The sequence below is a fragment of the Tetrao urogallus genome, assembly GCF_951394365.1.
Source record: "Tetrao urogallus genome assembly, chromosome: 7".
Classification (NCBI taxonomy): domain Eukaryota; kingdom Metazoa; phylum Chordata; class Aves; order Galliformes; family Phasianidae; genus Tetrao; species Tetrao urogallus.
The window spans coordinates 6389435-6411121 of record NC_136820.1 but is presented as its reverse complement, the minus strand read 5'-3'; the positions used below and the strand labels follow the sequence as shown (position 1 = coordinate 6411121).

At 38.5% G+C, this 21687-nt stretch overlaps 1 protein-coding gene across 1 annotated transcript; it reads right to left on the bottom strand.

Annotated features, from left to right (window-relative positions):
- Nucleotides 1-4818: 4818 nt before the first annotated feature.
- NME8 (NME/NM23 family member 8) lies at nt 4819-20789 on the bottom strand (the record flags this gene model as incomplete). The annotated part of the gene is made up of 15 exons (XM_079538062.1): nt 4819-5041; nt 6067-6211; nt 9001-9152; nt 9790-9897; nt 10564-10708; nt 11788-11966; nt 12526-12683; nt 14387-14479; nt 16518-16594; nt 17481-17547; nt 18090-18206; nt 19024-19095; nt 19644-19750; nt 20606-20663; nt 20757-20789. 15 exons carry the CDS (start codon nt 20787-20789, stop codon nt 4819-4821), a joined length of 1734 nt encoding a protein of 577 aa, XP_079394188.1.
- Nucleotides 20790-21687: the final 898 nt, after the last annotated feature.

Sequence of the window (21687 nt, the reverse complement as noted above, 5' to 3'; positions counted from 1 at the left end):
AGCCCAAATAAATACAGTCCTTCAGTGGCTAGCAGTTGAAACGAACAGAAAATAATATATATTATATTGCTTGAGAGTGATGTAACGGAGGATGAAAAGTGATGGTTAAACAAGCAAAGTGATGGTTAAACTTATATACAATAATATCAAAGTGAACCATGCAGAAGTAGCGTAGCCCTATAACTGACAGAAATTTCTAAGACTAGCATGATAGATAATCCACAAATTCAAAACATTTGTAGGATATCTATAAAATATTTACTTCCATCAGAAGTTTTGTGAACTTCTAGAAAGACACAAAGACAGTTTGCTGTTTCAGCATTTCTGGTCCTGTAAAATATAATCCCATCTAAGCTTCCAGTGTTACATTTGCCCTGGTGGTAGACAGCCACTCAACTATAGCAAAGATCTTGGGAAATAAAATGAACTGACATGTCTGAAATCATAATATTCAGGCCTTTTCTGGGACTGCTTCTTGGCTTAAAGTATAACATACCAGTACCCAAAAGGTCCAGAGCACTGGAATAATGCGAGGAAGAACAGTCTTAATTGGTTTTTGAAGTAAAAAAACAAGCCAAAGAACATATGGCAGTTCTGAGGAATGCATCTCAGAAGTCAGCTCACTGAGGTGAGATATAAATTCTGCACTAATCAAAACTTCCTACCGGCTCACCTCAAGTAGAGTTTATTGCAATAAAGAAGCTGTAGGTGAAAATGGGCCACCAGGAGAACGTTCAGTCCAACTCCTGCTAGAGGAATGCCTATAATAACAAATTAAGAAATGCCCCATCACAACAGAAATATTTGTCAGGAAGTTCTTTAGAACAGCTAGCTACATTAAATGCTGTAGGAGCAGAAGGGAAAGTGTGAGAAGACTTCATTCTTTCTGGACTTTGCATTTATAATCAATGCAATAAAGTAAACCATTAGTTGAATACCATTCCTTAATATCTCAAACTTCAGCAGACTTGAACAGAAAAAGAGAGAAAGCATCAGCTACTGAAGGATATTGATGTTCTTCAGAAAAGCCAACCAAATTAGATTGAGACAGTATCAAACTCATCAGTTCGTCAAGAATGTGTATTTCAAGATTAGCTGTACATAAGGGCTGACTTTATACTTTGCTTCATCTGATCTATTTGAGTAAGTGGGCTGGAAAGAACCATCTAGCTTATTATCCTATCTGTGACAGAAACCATTAGAAGATGATAAGAAGATGATAAGGAGAAGGATACAATAATACAATCGTTTGTCAGGGCCCTGAGCGAGTCTATAGGCCCCGATAGCCCTAAGCAGTCTCTCTTGGGGTTCGCAGCCATGCTGTCTGCTGCAGATGAGACCTGGGCTTAATCCCAGCCTGAGCTATGTTGTACTACTTGTCTCTGGCTCCCTTTCCAGGTGCTCCTGACAGGACACTCGAGTGGCTGTTGGGCTGGGTTCACAATCTGCCTTGCCTGGACTGCTAGCAGACCTTGTTCTGCCAGGATGAGGTGTGGTTAATCCACCAGTGAGGGCACAGCCTGTGCTACAGTCATCTTTGGTTTGAGGCCCACTCCTGCCTGTGGAGTTTTCCCACACTTGCTAATGCCTTCTGTCAGTGTAACTGCAACCCGAGACCTTTCAGCATTTCTCCTTTATAGACTGCACTAGCTACCTCAAGGGTTTCCAACCTTTTGGTTTGCCTGGGCTGCATAAATTAAAGAAGAATTGACTTGGACTGCATAAAAAAATCCCTGCTGTCCATTTTATGTTATACTCTGTTTAGACTGTAGAGAATTATATCAAGGGGTCTGGTGGGGCTCGTGCTATAAGTGCAGGCTAGAGTGGGAAAACGATTTATGGGGGTTATTTGGGGAAAATGTTAAGGAATTAGGGATAAGCTGTGGGGACGTTGGAGGAGTAACAACTCAACAAGCCCGTATAATGGGAAATAGGCAAGGAAAAGAAGTACCTAAGAGGACACCACTTGGGTGTATTTTGGCACACTGGGGGGACATTGCCAGAAGACCTGGGGGTAGTCTGAGTAAAAAGGCTTTGATAAAATATTGCAGTCAATGGTGGTTGCTGTACAACCTGTAGGATGGGAAAAAATGGCCCCTGAATGGGACTCTGAATTATAACATAATCTTACAATGAATGTTGTTCCAGGGTGGGAATGAGGACATAAATGTCATTTTCCAAAACAGGACCCTCACTGGGATGTGAATGAGAGCACAGAAAGGGACTGGCTAGTAGCATACAGGGAATGGGTTGTAAAAGGAATGGAAACGGCTATCCCTACGGCAATCAGCTGGTCTGCTTGTATGCTCTAAGCCAAGGACCGAAGGAAACTCCTTCAGAGTTTCTGGATAAATTAAGAGATACCATAGAAAGTCCACTTCCCTAGACCTGGGATCAGAGATAGGTATTCAACAACTGATATAATTATTCATAGGACAATCAATAGAAAACATATGACGAAAGCTACAGAAAATGAAGGGTCTGGGTGCGTGGAATTCAGAAAGTTTACTAGAGGAAGCATGGAGGGTGTTTAGTACTTGGCAGGAGAAGGAGAACCGCTTGAGAAGGACCAGTGCGCCATCTGCAGGAAAAAGGGGCATTGAAAGAGGGAATGTGCACAGAAGGATCAGAAAAAGTGGGTGGCATGGGTTAGGATCCAAGCATCGGTGGAAAGGAATTGATGGGGATCTGGGGAATCTGCCCTAGAGAATCCACTGATTAAAATTAAGCTAGGGAATGAACAACAGAATGTAGAATTTTTGGTGGATACGGGAGCTACTTACTCTGTTTTAAATGAATTTTTGATGCCATTAAATGAAAACTTCGTAATGGTAAAAGGGCCCACGGGTCAACCAAAAAAAGCATATTTTTCTAAACCACTAAAGTTTAAGTTGGGAAAACAGGGGAAAATACATAGATTTTTTGTATTAAGTGCTGCTGCCTTTGGCTGTGTCAGCTCAGGGACTGCAGTTGAGGGCAGTTGGGTGCCCATGGCGACAGGATTCTGAGTGCCACTGCAGGCCCAAACATGGCGGCTGGCAGTTGGGGCCTGCGGCCATTTCTGGGAGGTAGTGGCAAGGATGTAGCAAGAGGGTCAGTGGGGACAGGGGCTTCTCCAGCACCCTGCAGCTGCCTGGGGTGGAGGAGGAGCAAAGCATGCTGACACCCCACAGGCAGCCGAGGGAGAGGCAGTCATTAAAAGCAGTGGAGTTGCTGTGTTTGTATCGGCCGTCCTTTGCCATCCCTCAGCTCTGGCCCCGGAGCGTGAGAAGGTGGCATCTCTTCTGCCCTGATGCCAAAGGAGAGGGGTGTGGAGGAGAGGGCCTGGCGTCCTCTGGGCGGCCGCACTGGGACTGCAGGGGGTGCGTTGGAGGGCCTGTGAGCTCCTTGGGGCCTGGTGCTGGGGTTTTGCACCTGGGGGATGGAAGGCTGTAGGCTCTGTTGATATTTTCACTGTGGGACTTCACAATTTAACTGTTTTGTTTTCTTTAAGATTACTGCTCATATTCAATCATTAGAAATGCTTTGAAAAATAAACTTTGGCAGACACAAGGCACGTGTGTGTATGTCTGAGGCTGTTCCTTACAGCATTCTCAGACTTGAAGGTTTCTGTTGTCCTCGTGGCTGATGAGTTTCCTGCATTATTTGTATGGGAACTGCTGAATCACGGCCTGAGCCACTGATTGACCACCTGAGGTGAGCACTGAGTCAGCCATGGGAGCACAGGTGAAGGCAATTCAGCTGTGTGATGAAGGGTGGAGCCTGGCTGCACCTCTCCTAGACCCCATTGAAGGGCTGACTGCCAGGAGAAAGGTTCTCTCCTTTGGAGTTTTGCAGTGAGTCCAGGATGTATGTAAGCATTCTATCTGTTAGAACAGATAGAACAAGCTCTCTGGTTTAATTCATAATTATAACATCTATATATTCATTGATTATATGCTACTGAATGTGATGTTGTGCCTTACTCAATTTATCCTCATGGGAGAGGCAGCGGAGGGGGCAGCACAGAGCTGGGGGCCCCAAATGTGGTGGTACTGAGAGCCTGTTCAGGTTCAACGTGTTGCCAACCAGAACCCCCAGACCCCTTTCCACAGCTCTGCTCTCCAGCCCCTAATCTATCCATTATCAATCCATAGAGCCAGGGCTGTTCCATCCCAGGAAGTCAACACTCCTCCCAGTTTAGCATCATACGAGCACGCTGTTATTTAATATCTTTTTTAATGTTTTCTTTTAAAAATAATGCTTTGTTGTGCCACTGCTGTCCTGATTAATTGTTGGCAGTAGGTCCATGTAAAGCAGAAGGCTGGGCTAGATGATGTACAGAGATCCATTCCGACCATCTTAACCACTGTTCTGTGTCCATCATTCATGTTTCTGGTCAAATTTAAGGAAGTGGACTCTTCAGTGCTACAAATGTAAAGCTTTGCAAAGCCGGTTAAGTTTGGTTGAAATATTTACAGCAGGTGTATTGCTAGCAGTGTTTTAAGGACCTTCCTTGACACTGTTTTTAAGATAATTGTACACAAAACACATTAGATTCTTGGGCTATTTGAAAAACATGCATTTGTTAAGTGATGAAAACAAATATGTATATATATCAAGCATACATGAGTAAATCACTACTAACATCAATTTTCTAGCACTTACTACTTGTTACATAGATATTCCTTGTTGCACAGAAATGGGTTTATAACAAAAAACGTACGGAATATGGAGGAAAACAGGTGTGTGTATGTCTACGGTTAAATATAGGTGTCTAGGCAGACAAATGTGTCTAATGACTTGACTACAAATTAAAAAAAATCAAATACTAATTGCTCAATCTATATCAATCTCCCCAAAAACATACTCAATGCTTTCCAGTGCATGTTCTCTATTAGATGATCCATGAACAGCATTCGACAAAATATTTTGTGCAAACTGGGCTCGAATTGATTCAGGAGAGCTCTCTTTTGCCACTTCTGGGTCTGTTGGACCCATTAGTTTCCTCCACTCTTGGACAGCATTTTCCTTTGTTAAGACCATTACCACAGACGGGCCCCTGTAAAATGGACGTAAGGAAGTTCTTGCACTGTTGTGAGATGCAGATTTAGCTTTAACTTCAGAGATACTGTGAAGGCTTATGGTAAACATGCTGTCTGAAAAATGTTAAACTGTTTAAATTTCAAAATGCATTTAGAATCATAGAATCATAGAATCACCAAGGTTGGAAAAGACCTAAAAGATCATCCAGTCCAACCGTTCACCTATTCCCAATAGCTCCCACTAAACCATGTCCCTCAACACAACATCCAGCCTTTCCTTGAACACCCCCAGGCTCGGTGACTCCACCACCTCCCTGGGCATCCATTCCAGTGCCTGACCACCCTTTCTGAAAAGTAATACTTCCTAATGTCCAGCCTGAATCTCCCCTGCCGTAGCTTGAAGCCATTCCCTCTGGTCCTATCACTAATGACACGAGAGAAGAGGCCGACCCCCAGCTCACTACAGCCTCCCTTCAGGAAGTTATAGAGAGCAATGAGGTCTCCCCTGAGCCTCCTCTTCTCCAGGCTGAACGTTCCCAGCTCCTTCAGCCTCTCCTCATATGGCCTGTGTTCCAGACCATTTCTGCAGTGTTTTGTTAAAGACAGTATAAACCTACTGATACCTGTATTTGAAAACCACAAAGATGATGACAATCAGCTTTTTGGATTTGGACTTCTTGTCTTTAAAAGACTCTCACTCAAAAATTTCTGAAGCAGGACAATAAGGACTTATATCAAAAGTTACACAAAGATACTATGATAAAAACATTTTTCTTGCATGAAATGAGTTATTTGAGAAACACATCCAAAATAATAATTACTGTCCATAATTTTGGAAATAATTGTGAACTTTCATTTTAAATGAAGGACACTTCATGCTACAAAGTAATTATAAAACACTGAAAAACTGATTGAACTTGCTAGAGAAAGTAACAGAGTATAAAAACCTCAGCCCACATAGGGAATTGTTTTGTTGGGTCTATCCATTCAAAGACGTGATGCATAGTTTACATAACTCAGTACTGTATAGCTAGTTACTTACTCAGTCATGCATGCCACCAGCTCTTCAAAAAAGGGTTTTCCTTCATGATCCTTGTAAAACTGTGTAGCCATTTCACGAGTTAAAGCTTCTTCTTTAACTTTCGATATAGTAAATCCAGCATCTTTAACCTTTTGCATAATTTCATCTGCAAGAATAAGAAGTAAATTCACTCACTCTTGTTTAAAATAGCTAGCTCAAATGAAAAAAAAAAAATTGATGTGAAAAACCTCTTTAAATGTTTCAGAAAATATTGCATCTACTCTTTAAAATAACACAAACCACGAGTATCTATTAAAATTTTACTTACAATGTCGAGCAACAGCCAACAACATTACAGGCACTTTAGTATTTCTCTAAAATGTAATAAACCACTGTCAGAGAGCTAAACTATCTCTGTGCAGGTGACAAACCTGTGTTGTTGCTAATTATACTAGTAGCATTTATTGCTATTTCTGACACTTGACAGAATGTGGAATGTAGTTGTAATGCTACAGCACGCACCAGCTGGCCTGATAAAATAAATATAGATTGTTCCAGGAAGAGAAGAAAGACCAACAAAGCCAATTATGAGTTAACAATTAGAAAGACTACTGAACTTACTAGGAAAGAAGAATGCTAACAAGAGGCTTTGGAACAGAGGTTTAAAAGAAAAAAAAAAGTAGGAGTGAAAACCTTAGGCAAGATTACAAATGTATGGTGTTCTTTTCACTTTGACCTTTCCTCCTCATTCTCTGTGTCTGAAGGCAAGGACAGAACAAAGACAGCAATCAATAGAATTGCAACCCTGAACTTCCTGAGAGCCAACTTTGACTTCTTCAAGAACCTACTTGGAGGTATCCTATGTGTTAGAGCATTGGAAGATAGGAGGCCTCAAAAAGTTGGTTGATATTAAGCAGCACTTATTCCAAGTTCAGGATCAGTGCATCGCTAAGAGTAAGAAATCAGGCAAAGGTGGCAGGAGACATGCATGGATGAAGAAGAAGCTCATGAAAAAACTCAAATGGAAGATGAAAGTCTATGAAATGTAGACAAGGGGTCTTGCATCTTGGGAGGAATATAGAAATGTTGTCAGGGCTTGCAAAGATGTGACAGGGAAGGCTAAGGCCCACTTGGAATTAAATCTGATGAGGGAGGTCAAGGACAAGGTGAAAGGATTCTTTCCTTATGTCAGTAGTACAAGGAAGACTAGGGAAAATGTGGTCCACAGCTGAATGAGTTGAGTGCCCTGGTAATGGAGTAGACTGGGAAGGTGAAGTAACTGAATACCTTCTTTTCTTCCATCTTTGGTGCTGAGGCTGCCTTGCAGGAATCTCAGACCCTGGAGGTAAGAGAGAAAGTCTGTTTAAAGGAAGATTTCCCCTTGGTTGAGGAGATTCTGTGCAGAGATTGTTCACGTAAACTAATTGCGCACAGTGGGTCTTGATGGCAGGCACCCACCACGAGTACTGAGGGAGTTGGCAGAAGTGGCTGCCAAACCACTCTCTATCATCTTTGAAAAGTCATGGAGTATGGGAGAGCTGCGTGAGTGTTGGAGGAAAGCCAATGTCACTCCAGTCTTCAAAACTGGCAAGAAGGGGAACTACAGGCCAGTAGTCCCTGGGAAGGTGATGCAACAGCTTATTCTGGATGTCATCTGAAGTAACGGGAAGACAATAAGGTATTCTGGAGTAATCAGTGTGTATTCTCACCTAGGGGAGATCATGCTTGCCCAGTCTGGTAGCCTTCTCTGAGATCATGAGTGGCTGGGTAGATGAGGGGATGGCAGCAGTACATACCTTGACTTCAGCAAGTCATTTCTGACCGTCTCCCATAACATGCTCGTGGGTAAGCTTTGGAGGTGTGGGATAGACTAGAGAACAGTGAGATGGACTGAGAACTGGCTGACTGGCAGAGCTCAAAGGGTTGTGGTCATTGGTGCAGAGTTTAGCAGGAGGCCTGTAGCTAACAGTGTTCCTCAGGAGCTGGTATGGGGTCCAGTCTTGTTCAACATCTACATCTGGATGTAGGGATAGAAGTTTGCTGTTGACATGTAGCTCGGATAAGTGGCTGACACACCATAAGACTTTGCTGCCATTCAGTGAGATCTGGACAGTCTGGAATCTTGGGCAGAGAGGAACCTGATGAGATTCAACAACAGCAAGTGTAGAGTCCTATACCTGGGGAGGAATAGCTACGTGCATCAGTACAGGCTAGGGGCTGACCTGCTGAAAAGGAGAAAGGAGATCTGCAGAGAAGGACCTGGGTATTCTAGTGGACAGCAGGTTGGCCATGAATCATCTGGGTGGTGATAAACTTGAACACAGAAAGTTCCATATGAACCCAAGGAAGAAATTTTTTTCTTTGGAGGTTACAGAGAACTGGAACAGGCTGCCCAGAGAGGTTGTGGATTATCCTTCTCGAGATATTCAAAACCTGCCTGGATGCTTTTCTGTGAAACCTACCTGCTTTATCAGGGTGTTGGACTAGACAGTCTCCAGAGGTCCCTTCCAACCCCTGTGATTCTTTGGTACTATGATACTATGATTGTACAGGAATGAATCTAACTTAGTAGTGGCTCATTTTGAGTCAGTAGAGAAAACTGTCTGAAATCAGTAGTGTGACTTAGGAAAGCCTCTCTACTTAAAAGAACACTGGACAGCTAGTTTGGCAGTGTGCCTGGCTTTTAAACTGTTTAACTTAGCTAAGGATATTCTCTTGCTTCAATTCACTAGTACTCCTGTGAAGAAAGAGCTGTAGGCTACTTGAGAAAGGAAATGTCACATTTGAGACCTCGATATGAATTATGCAAGCCCTGTAAAAGCATTTATCTGCATGGTAAAAGCATTCTCATAGAATAAATATAATGCACCTGGCATGGTTCACTGCAGTGTACACTGCTAATATTTTGTAGAAATAACATCTGAAGACATAGCCTATGCTTTCTAGATCACTTACCTTTGTGAGTTTTAGCAGCAGCAGGTTTGATTAATGCCAAAGTGTGCTCCTGAGGGAAGAAGAACTCTAATTCCTTCTGAGCATCAGTAAGTGAAGAACTACCATGCAGCTGATTAATATCTAAGTTGTCGACTGCATACTTTGCACGTAAACTAAGAGTCATTAAAAGAGGGAAGATATTAAAGGGAATAGTTATTTTGAGCTTTGACTATGAATAATCTTAACCTACTGTGTTGAAATCGATCTGGCAAATTAAATGCTCTGTGGTATCTCTGGAGCTGTAAGAAAGAGCAGTCACGTTTTTAATTAACCACATGAAATACGATCGCTTTCCTTCCTGTCATCTCGTTATATTTCCAAAGTAATACCAGTTTTTGTTTAAGGAAACAATGCTTCTGGCAATAACAAGTAAGATGATGTCACAGCAGCTTATTAGAACAATACTGCAAGCAGATGAGAAAATAAGGTGTTAATTCATAAAGCATGTGAAAGAAACTCCATCACAACATAATCCACCAGTGAAATTTTTCCTTAATCTAATAAAACAGGCATTTGGTTTAAAAAAAACAATGATGCTATTTCAAACAAAACCAACCAGAATTCAATACTAGAAGTGCTGTTACTATAATACCTTTTACCGGAGAAAACTTTAACAAGCTGCAGAAATATACATCAGCTTCCAGATGATGGCACTATAGTTACACCAGTTGGAATGTGATATTCATTGAGATGAAGAATATAAAGGTAAATTAGAGGCTGAGGGTGACAGTTTACTATTTTATGTACTACCTGTTTGGGTTTTTCTTCTTTGCCTCTTCAATAGTCTTTGGGCCTAATAAATCTCTCCAGTGTGCTATAGCATTTTGTCGTGTTAGAGCAAGTACAAGTGTTGGACCACTGTAACAGAAAATCGGCATCAAAAACATCAAATATTAAACTCTCTGCAACTGGCAAAAAGAATTTGATCACATGTAGATGAGGCCAGGCAAACAAAGCCTACTACTGAAGGATTTTAAAGCCAGTATCTTTTTAAACAGCTACAGCCTGATAAAACCTCATGGAGCTTGAAAGAATTTAAATTTCAAAGTTACTGTTACCAAAATGGCAGGAATGTTGCAGAATTGGGCTGTATCTTTATTATTAGATGCAAAAATACGGATCAGCTCCTAAGATTTTGTGTGCATCCCAGCCGTGTTACAACTTCATTGGAAGACAATATCCAAATATGATTGGTTTTTTTTCCACTCTGAAAAGTCCAGCACACAACCTGAACAAAGATTACTCCTATAGACAATCTAAGTGCTGCTCTCCAGAGCATAGCTCAACTGTTTTCCTTCAAATCAACCAAACTAACCAACATCCTGCAGTTGTGAAGTCGTGGTAATTTTTAAAAATCTGATTTTTCTACTTGGTAATTATCTCATTGTCTGCATTTGTCTGATTCTGTTTTGAATTTTGCTAAACTCTCAGATATGATGGCCGTGAACTATTCAATTCAGTTATTTGTTGCGAAAGTTTCAGTCTCGTTTATAAATCGACATTCTCATTTTTCATTGACCTTACCTGGTCATTTGTTCTAGCAGTGCTGGGAAATAGTCTTCATTTTCATGTTCTTTATAAAATTCACGTGCTTGTTCTTCAGATAGGGTTATTTCCTTCTGCATCGCTACCTCAAAGCCATCATCTTTTATGCTTTGCATAATGGAATCTGTTTAAATTATTGAAATAATGCTAAATCATTGTCCACCCAACAATTCATACTCTTGCGAAGAAATGACATGGACTTCCAATAATAAATTGAATTAGAAAAATAGAAAGCTAATTTAAAGCAACTGCTGGATGTTTTTGGCAGCTGCCTGGATGCTCATAAAACTGATGCTCATTCTCTTAAGGTTTTCTCTCACTTCAGAAATCTCAGTAGGGATTCCTGACTGAGAAATTTGATATGCACTGCATAAATGAAGGAAAATACAGAGAATTTGTGTAGACAGATATTCATTTAACCAAGTCTTACAAGAACATGCTTACAAATTTCAGGCACAAGTCAAAAGTATAAGTCTCTATATACAGGACTGTATATAGATATATACCTGTATATAATTCTCTATATACAGGTAAAATGATTCTTCTTAGCAAAATTTTCTTGATAGCAATCCAGAAAATAAATGCATGGAAAGATCAAAATTCTAGTGTTACAAATCTTTGTGTGTATGTCAATTCCAGAACAGAAATTCTTGAATTTGAATAAGAAAGCTAACTATGATCTAGCAAGAGATATAAATATATGTAAGAAGAAACTTGTTTGGATGGAGCTGCGTACTAATGGGGTAGATTTTGTGATCCAATCTATAGACACCTTGTCTGTATAAATGTATTTGTGTGCAGCAGTGTCTTATGCAACATAGCACATCCTGAATCATATCTCTTTCACACTTGCCATTGGTCTACCCTGGACCATGCAGTCAGGGACAGTATCAGCTACTATATTATGGTGGGAAGTATGTTATGTTACAGTATGCTTTGAAAATCCCAGCTTCTTTGAGATGTTTTCCGTAAGCTTTATAAAGATAGCCTTAAAATATCAAAGGAACAAAATGTTTTTGACATTTATATTCTAAATATATCAAACACGAGCCATGTAATTTTTCCTGATAAAGATTACTGACAACTTAATGCTGAGCAGAAAAGATGATCTACCTCCTTTCCATTAGTAGAGTTAGAATTCTTGAAATTCAAAGTATGAGACTTTATTTGCCCTAGATGGAAAATGTAGTTACTAAAACTTACCCCGTCTTTCTCTTAGGACACAAGGTCTAATTAAGGCCAACGTCTTCTCAGATTTTTGTTCTGTGCTCTTTCTATCAAAATTTGGGAAAAAGAAGGCAAGTTGCCTGCTAGCATCTTCTAAGCTGTCTGGCACATCACATATATTTGATATAGTCTCATTTTCTTCAGTTCTTTGCAGCCTAGAAAGACATAGTTATGCCATCTTTTAGTCAATTACAAGTTATTTTTTGACATTATTATTATTTTGACATTTTTTTACGTACTTGACATTAGAGCAAAACAGACATTCCAAGATATCATGAATGTGAACAGCCAATCCTTGCTATCTACTGAAGTATCTCAGTTGAAAACAGACCAACAACAAAAAGCATCAACCTGCAACCTCTCTCACTTGTTTGCAGGCTTTTACACAGTGATCCCAGGGCATACAGCATACTTCAATCACTGTCTTTGTGAACTAGTGTGAAGTGGAATTGCATGGACTACAGCAGCTTTGAAATACAGCACTGTTCCTCTTAGACAACTTGTGCAAGTCTAGTTCTGAATTAGCAAGAAGTCAGCGCCCTTTGCCTGTTGTCTTTCTCTGGGAAGCATGGAGTTACTATGTTCCTCAAGAAGCATATCAGATACCAATGTACACATGTACATATCAATCAGATATGTAATGATGGTCTTTGTTTATTATGTTTTTGGAATACTGTAACTTAATCACACATTCCAATTAACAATGTTATTTACCTGTCTGTTTCTTCAGCCTCAGCCTCACCAGGCATGCCTTCACTTGTTTCATGCAGTTCTTTCCAGAGAGGAATAGCATCTGTTGCTTTTTTTTTAGTGATTATCAGAATATGGCACGGTCCACTCATCATGAATTGAACAAAATCATCAAAATCAGGCTAAAAAATATAATTTTTGTTTTGCCATGAATTTCACAAACTCTTTGTCATCAGAAATGAAGTCATACTTTTTAAGTAGCACTCCTGTTCTTAAAAGGCATTAGTATTGATTATTCAAAACCCTGTCAAACTGTTTGAAAGACTTTTTATCAGTCATTTGAGGAAATAAAACTATAAAATGTCTAAAATGCAATTAGTTGAGGTAAATGAAGTAAGAAAAGTAAATTAAGCAAGCACTATATATTGCTCCAGTTTGAAGTGCAAATGATGAGAGAAGAAAATGACCTAGAAATTAATCCAACCTGATCAGATGCTGTGTTTGCAGTAGCAATTACCACATGCTGAAATACAATTCCATGCAGAATTTTTGAAACCAAAAATCAACTAACTCATAGGAAATATAGGACAAAATATTTGCAAGAAATCCGTGTGCTTTTCCATCATTGTCTTTGCCAGATTCTTTCCACTCTTCCAGCTTTAGTCTTCAGTCATGTGAAAGACATTCTAATCAGAAAATAACTTTCCAAGCTCTTGTAATTTTCTTGTACTGGGGGCCAGTGACAAATAATGTAACAGGCTTCTCAACAAGCACGGAGCCTTCTGAACTGCTCCTGATAGTTCATAGCAGTTTTCTGTGAACCTGTGAAGCACTGTATGCTTTCTCCTTGTCTTCCTATGTCTCCCACTACATCTAACCTCAATTTTGACTGCTGTTCTCATGAAGATAGCATATACCTGTATTTCAAAACTGCCTCTGTCTGTCTAAAGTGGAATCCCAGGTTGCAAAACCATCTCTTCATAATTCCTCACGTGCTCAGCCTGTTACTTCCTTTCCACACAACGCTGCAACAACCTGATCCTTACTTTGTTTTTCCCTATGGCTTCAGTAAGAACAGTCTTATTTCACTCTCGCTCACTTGTAGCACCTTAGGAACATTTTCTCAGCTTCTTGTTCTGATTATATCAACCCTTTATTTTTACTGTGGTCCCTCTGATAATATCAAATAAACTAGGTGTCTCCTTATAATTCCAGACTACCTTATATACATTTTAAATAGAAATATTTATTCAGAGGCATTAATTTTGGTTGGGATACAAACCCTTCGGTATAGTTAACTTTAGCTAACTTCTGCCAAAAATCATGGCAAAATCCAGTTGCTTCTTGCCATTTGATGGTAAATAACATCATTTCATTGATTCCTTGAACTATCTGCAATTTTCCCTGGTATAGGATAGAGACAGTAAAATAACCTTTTCTGGAGATGTTTTATCATTCTGCTTGTGCCTGGGCTTATTGCCAGTACTGTCCAATGACAAAAATTGTGAAGGAAAGCAAAAGTAATTCATGCTATCACTTATTTCCTGACTGGAAGACATAGGCCATGATTAAGGATCAAGCACATTCTGATAAGAGAAAGAAGTAATAAAATATTTTAGTTTTTAATTGGAGTTTAATATAACTTAGTAGAAATGTCGGAGCGCTACCAGACTATATTCATAAAAGGGAGTAAGGAAAAAAAGAGATCTTTTTTTTTTTCTTTTCTGTGTACTAAATGTCCGCTAATTCAGTTCTTCAGCATATTAATGAATTAAAGTCTGGAGATTTAAAAATACGTGCAGCCACACTGATATACCTTACCCATTCCTTTTGTTCAGGTTTTTTCTTCTGTTTTTATTTGTGAGTGGGGTTTGTTTTTTCCTACCTGTTCTCTTTTCTTGGTGTAGAATTCTCTGATTTGCTCTTCACTTAGCATTTTCTCTTCTGATGCTGCAATGCCAAAGCCTGCGTCTCTAATCTGCAATTATTCAGTCATTACTCAGTGGCATTTGATGAAAGATGCATGTAAAATCCTATGTAAACCTAGAGATGATTGATTATGGATGCTATTTTAAATTTGAATTATCTGAAGTATTCCAAATATAACATTATGTTTGTCTAAACTAAAATTTCAGCTTTTCAAAGCCCTTTACTGGATTCAGGATAGCAATGTTCACTATGTTAAAGTTGCAGTGCAGTATATGCATTCATGCAGTGGTCAGTAATTCTTTTTATTTAACATCAAATACATATTTTTTTTTACTATTGTAAATGATAAACATGCAACTACTTCTAAAAATCAGTTATAATCTGCATTATAATCACAGTAACCATGTAAGTGTGTGTTTGTCAGTAACTGCTGCAATATAAATAGGCTGAACTTTACCAGACATGAGGAATAGCAGATATTAATAATAATATATATTTAAATTAACTGTTCTTAATTACATTACTGCACTAAATTCAATATGCACTTGTGTGATCTGTATCAAAATTCAGTCTCACCGATAAGAGATTTATACCATATACTTATATCTAAACAAAGACAGCATTGTTCAGCCCCATATGCTGATATCAGCCTACTCACAAACACTCTGCTCTTTAAAATCCCCTATGATGCTGCTGAGTTTTCACATTGCATTGCAAAGTTTGTAGGTGGAAACAGTAATGGTACACATCTCATAAGGCAGCATACAGATAGAGCCAACCAACAGCTGCTCAGCTACATCTAAATTGCCTTCAAACACTGCTTGCTCTTTCTGCTTTTATTGAGCCTCCTTCCTTTCTTGTCAAGATGGAGAAAGGTCAGAAACTGGGCATATAGCACTAATTTTCCTATTTATGTCACAGACCCTCTCAAAATACTTTTTTAAATTAAAATGTTATCTTGGTATATAGTGTCATGAGCACTTTTTTTTTTAAATCAGAAGCAGTCAGCTAGTCCTATAATTATAGGAATGATATACATATATACTGTAATACTACCATATTATATTCTGGAAGGAAAGAGAATTTCTCTTTTCTTGTGTGATGACTTAAATAAATCCAGAATCCTCTGATGTACTGAGATTCTTATTAGTGTCCAATGTCTGATTGCTAGTGCACACAAATCAATTTACAGGCATATGCTAAGTCATTTACGTGCATATACACACGGTGAACAGCATAACAGGCTGATTAGTTGCTCTATGTGTGCTGACAGTTCTTAAAGACACTGTGCAGTGAGGAAAAATATCTTCTGCGCTTGAAAGGATGAACTTCACCACTATAGTTTCTAGATCTCATTTCTATTACAGTATGAGAAAAAAAGGCACCCTTCTGCTTGTGGATTTCAGGTGTCAGTGATCTCCACAGTACAAATCCATGTCACAGAATCACAGGATCGGAGGGGCTGGAAGGGATGTCTAGAGAATATTGAGTTCACCCCCCTGCTACAGCAGGCTTCCTACAGCTGGTTGCACAGGAAAGCATCCAGGCTGGTTTTGAATATCTCCAGAGAAGGACATTTCACAACCTCTCGGGGCAGCCTGTTTCAGTGCTCAGTCACTCTGACAGTAAAGTTCCTCTTTGTGCCCCAGTTTCTGCCCATTGCCCCTTGTATTATTGTTACTTGCCACCAAAAAGAGTCCACTCTGCTTTGACTTGATTCCTGCACTTATAAACAGTAATTAAATCTACCCTCAACCTTCTCTTCCTCTGACTGACCAGTCCCAGCTCTCCCAGCCTTTCCTCATGACACAGTTGCTCCAGGCCCCTCATCATCTTTACATATATGTATATAATATATTATACATATGTCATATGTTACTTACTGGCATAAAATATTAAAGCAACAATATCAATTCAAATACTATGTTATTTCAGGGCAAAATTAACTTGCTTTTACTATCCTTATCAGAGACTCACTAATAAGCACTGCTACAAACCCTGGAAATAAATCAAGATCAATGTGATCTTCTGTCCTACTGTGCCACCTAACTGAAAAGGGTGAATGAATCTTTTCAAGTTCTGTCTACCTTTTGTTTAATTTCCTCTACACGTCCCTCCGAAACATCATCGGGTTTTATAATTCCAACAGAGTATGTGACTTCTTCTGGAAAACACAAAAAATCATGTAGCAATGAATATGTATATCAAAATAAATGTATAGCTGAATTTTCCATTACTTACAAGTGAGTCCCAATAAATACATCACTATTTTAGGATTGAGGTGATCAAGAAGTTTTTCCAAGAAATAAGTGACTCCAGCACATAAAGCATATCTTAAAGTCTGGGACTGTCCTTGGTCATCTCTAGAACCCACATTCCTGGTGAACCACTGGTGTTTTTGGGTCACATGGTAGAGAAATGTTCTACGTGCTGCTACTGTGGTGCAAAATCTACAATTTAAGATGAATGCTTTTTCTAGGAAGCTTTTCTATGAGCAGGACTAGAAAGTGAAAAGAACAAATACTACAGTGAAAATCTCCTATGATTATCAGAGATTTCCAGTAAAATGTACATTTCTTGTCTCAGTAGATGTTTATTTCCTTTCCATTAAGTCATTTGCAATAAGAACTGCTGAAGTAGCAGCTGCTTGCTAGCACAATCTAACATTAACACAAGTGGTGTTCCTGCTCAGGCATGCTATTGCATCATCTATAGCATACACATAACTGCAAAATTAAAGTGTTCAGATGAAAATATAAACTATATCTTTGTAGAAAGTGAGGTTTACATTTAGGCATTAAAATGTAATTCAGTAAGATCTCAAACAGTGCAGAAGCAGTTAATGACAGCTCTACTGGAAACACAAGACAAAATCAGTTGCCAATACTAGAAAACACTCAAAGGCACCTGCACGCAGTAAGGAATGTATTACAGCAGAGTATTAGAGCTTCAAAGCTTCTGTTCCTTAACCTGGAGCTGAATCCAAATTTAAACTCTTTGCCCTGCTTTTGTTATAAAATTAACTTCTAAAATAAATCAAATGTATTTACCCTCGGGTACAGTCTCCTCAATAGACTCTTCTGACAATTTCTCTTCTAGGAAGACAAGTTCATCCACCTAGGGTAATTGTAAAAACAGAAGTAAATCACCATTGTGAATCTAAAATTACAAAACAGCATTAGATCTTCACAACACTTTTTTCTTAAAGTGATAATATATTTGATAATATATTTGCTACCCAGGAAAGCCTGCAATTTGAAGGGAGACTTTGGGCTAGCCTGATTTTCCGTAAGCGATCTATAGTTTGTTTGAAGTTCCCGTTTTCTGAATATGGAAAAAAAAAAGATGACTTAAAAAAATAAAAAGATGATGAGTTCAATTAGTGACATTATCTGCTAGGGACATTTCGTTAGCAGCCCATCCCTCCAATTCTCTGAATAATATAGCAATCTATAATTTTCCTCCAGTTCTAAAAAGTAAAGGGATATTTCTGAAAAGAAAAAAAGAAAAAATCCATTTATTACAAAGTAAAGAATTTCTTAAAAATTAAGCATTACAGAAAGTAACAGGCATTGAGAGAAACCCATAAAATGTTGTAAAAATACTCATTTATATCTATGTCTGTATCTGTATCTATATCTGTATATTTTTGTGAATACCTTGGGGCGTTCCTTCTGTCCAGCCAGAATTTCCCTCTCTTCTTGTACTAGTTCTGTTACTTTCTTACTTATAAGAGGAGCATTTGCACCTCTCACTATTGTAATAATTTTGCCATCCTGTGAAAGAGCAAATAACACTCACTGTCAGTTCTTGTCTCCTAGTTTACACATGTACTTCAGTTTGGGAACATACTATATTTTGTGGGTTTTGTGTTTTTTTTTTTTTATTTCTGCAGAAATATCACCACTTTGCCCACTGAAGTGAATACCAGAGACACTAATTTCTCTGCTGGTTGAGAATGAATCTTTCTCATCTTCTCAACTTTATCCTTTCTTTTTTTTTTTTTGTCTAATTCTCTGTTTGTTTCCAGACTTACCAAAAGAAGTAAAAAATAAATGCAAATACCTAGCTCACAATTATAAGGGTCAGCCTTTTTAAAAAGAAAGAGGACAGATTTAGATTGCATATATGGAAGACAGTAGAACAGGTTCCCCAGAGAAGCTGGGGATGTTCTGTCACAAAAGTTTTCAAAGTCAGTTTGAACAGGGCATTGGTCAACCTGATCTAGTGAAAGATGTCCCTGTTCTTGGCAGAGAGGCTGGAACTGGATCATCTTTAAGGACAAAATATCCATTCCAGAGTAGCTAAATGTAGGCACTTATATGAACCAACCCCAGAAAAAAACTGATTTTTCGGTCACAAACTACCAAAAATGTGGCTACCACAAAGCTGTGCTAGTGCTACATGCAAATGCAACAGAAATGTGCTCAGGAGACACACATGGTAATAAACCTTAAGTAAACAACATCTAGTAATAAAATCCCATCTACTGTAAAAACATGACTTACACAGTTTTATATTTATTTCTAATCTACTGAAAAATTAATGCAAAAATAGGTGACACATTAATAGAAACAGATGCAGGGTACTCACAACACAAAAGAGAAACACAGGTTCACATTTATTCCTAAATGGTTGCAGAGTCTCAATGCTGTCAGCTTCTGCCTGCAGTCAGATGAAGACAATTACGTACTTACTTGTTTGTATCTATGCATATGTATGTGTGTACGTAAAATCTTTTTTGCTTGAAAGAAAACTGCAGCCATATAACGTGTTACATCACCTCAGTAATGTTTTATGCCACTTGCTGGTGATGAAAGAACTGATTTGGTTGGAGGTTGACATAGAGAAACAGGGAAGCAGTACATGCAGTCTTGACAGAAGCAAATATCCACCTTGCTAAGCTCTTAGCTCTGCTCACTTAGCTCTGCTAAGTGATGTGGTCAACTCAGCGAAAAAGCACTTCAGATTAGGAAATTTGGGGGATATTAACTCTCCTTCTATGATAATTTTTTTCCAAATGTAATCCGTTTCTAATCCGCCTCTGAAGAAAGTCTTACAAGGATGTTGTGAAGAAAAAGCAACCAGGCCAAAATTGTAATGGCTCAATTGATGTAAGGAAAGCAAAATGAAAACGCTGTACATACAGACAGATAAAAAGATGCATTTATCATAAACTATACTTAAGTTCTATACAAAATGTACATCCTTACCACTGCAAAATGCAGCACATCATCTTCACTGAAGTCATTCTTCAGTTTTCTGAATAAATTTACCACAGCTTTGCAAGGGCCGCACCAAGCTTGATACACATCTATTACTAAAATATAATGTTTTGAAGTTATAAACAGCTGACTAAAGAAACTTAGAAAAGTAAACATACTTATGAGTGTGTTGGAATGGGACTGAGAAGATAGTTACCTATACCATCCAGTCCTCTTCTAATCAATAAGTACTTCAGGTATGTATTGAGTGGATACATCATGGTTTCCTCTTTTATTTCTATTACTTTTGACAGCAGAGATCTACTTTGCAATACTGTTTGTGATGATTAATCCAAACGGCTACATTTCTTTCTTATTTCTTTTTCTTTTGATGATTATTTTTCCCCCCACTGTTGCTTTTCATTATTCTCAAACTTTATTCTACATTTCCTACCCCAAGAGCTCATACATACAAATCCTTTCCCATCATTGCTATCTGTAGGTACAATCCAATTTCAGATTTGTTTCCTGTACCCAAATACAAATCCCCAGAGATCCAGGAGATTTTGTTATTGTACTCAGGGTACCGAGAACTGGAAAAATACAGAAGATGCACTCTGAAAAATGCTGACTGATTAACTGATGAGTCTTTCTGTATGGCATTAATTTAGTCCCTATGAGATTTTAGGGAAAACCTTCCACAGAAATGTACTAACACTGATCATAAGAAAATACTTGAAATGGCACTTAATGAACATTAGTATATGAAAGTGGATAAAGTAATGGATAATATGATTTGTAATGTATTTATTTATTATGGAAGACAACATTTATTCATAAACACTATTTATATTTAAATATATTAACATAATTATTGTTTAGGAGATAGCATGGTACTAGTCTTTGTAGCTTTCTGTATTACAGATGGGACGATACATGAGAAACTGTCAGAAAGCAGTAATAGTCAGTACCTACTACGCCTTTTGTCAGCAACATTTCATCCCACTCATTTTGGTTGCATATTGTGGTCTGAAATAAAATGAATTGACATTTTAACAGGTTTGAAAGACAACAAACAAAGCTTTTAATGTCTAGAACTGATCATGTAATTAGAATTTATACCTGAAGCTGGATTTCTTTCTTCTTGCCTGCCATCTCCCTGTAATTACAGGAAGCACATCAAAACTTGAGGAACATTTAATAATTTTAAAGAAAAGTGAGCCACATTTGTGACATGTGGAACTGATTTTTTCAACTTAGCACTGTATTCTGATTCCCTTAAAACTTAACTCCACTGAAGCTCCTATAACGATGGCAGTTTAAACTTCACATCAGCATTCTGTGGAGCAATATGAGATTTGGTAGCAGAACCAACATAGCACGGGAAACTGAATAAAAGTTATCTTCTTAATCTCTTAGGATCCTCAGTGTTCTTTGGCCTCAAGCATATTTCAAATTCGTAATTGCTCTAATAAGAATGACCAAAGAACCTTGGATAAGATGACAGCTGCTGTGACAGTGAACCATTTCAGAAAACTAATGATTAAAGAGCTTCAACTCAGAATGTCATTAGATCAAGTTCCTTGTCTTCTAGAATATATGTAAAGCAATGATTTTCATGTGTCCCACAACTGAACTGCCAAAATGAATCATGATGCATTCATCGTTCACATCGTTAATAAAACATACCCTTCTCTCTCTCCCTCCCTTCCTCTTTTTAATAGATGTTTAAGTTTGATCTGAGTGGAAAAACTATCTACTAAATTACATACTTGGATGAGGTTTGATTTCAGTTTGCAGGCAGATGTTGGCTGAGTGATAAATGTGTCACTGGATCAGCAGCAGAAGTGGAGGTTTTCACAGCTCTTGGTTAAGACAGTGGACTTTGTCATGGGGAAAAGGAAAGTGCCACCATGAATGTCACCTCTGTTATCTGTGCGCTGTTATTTGACAGCTCAAGCAGTCCAGAGGTAGAAGTGTTCTGTCATTCACACTGGAGCTGCTCCCTTCAGAACAAAGACAGAGGCATAGAGACCAATGCAAAAGACAACTC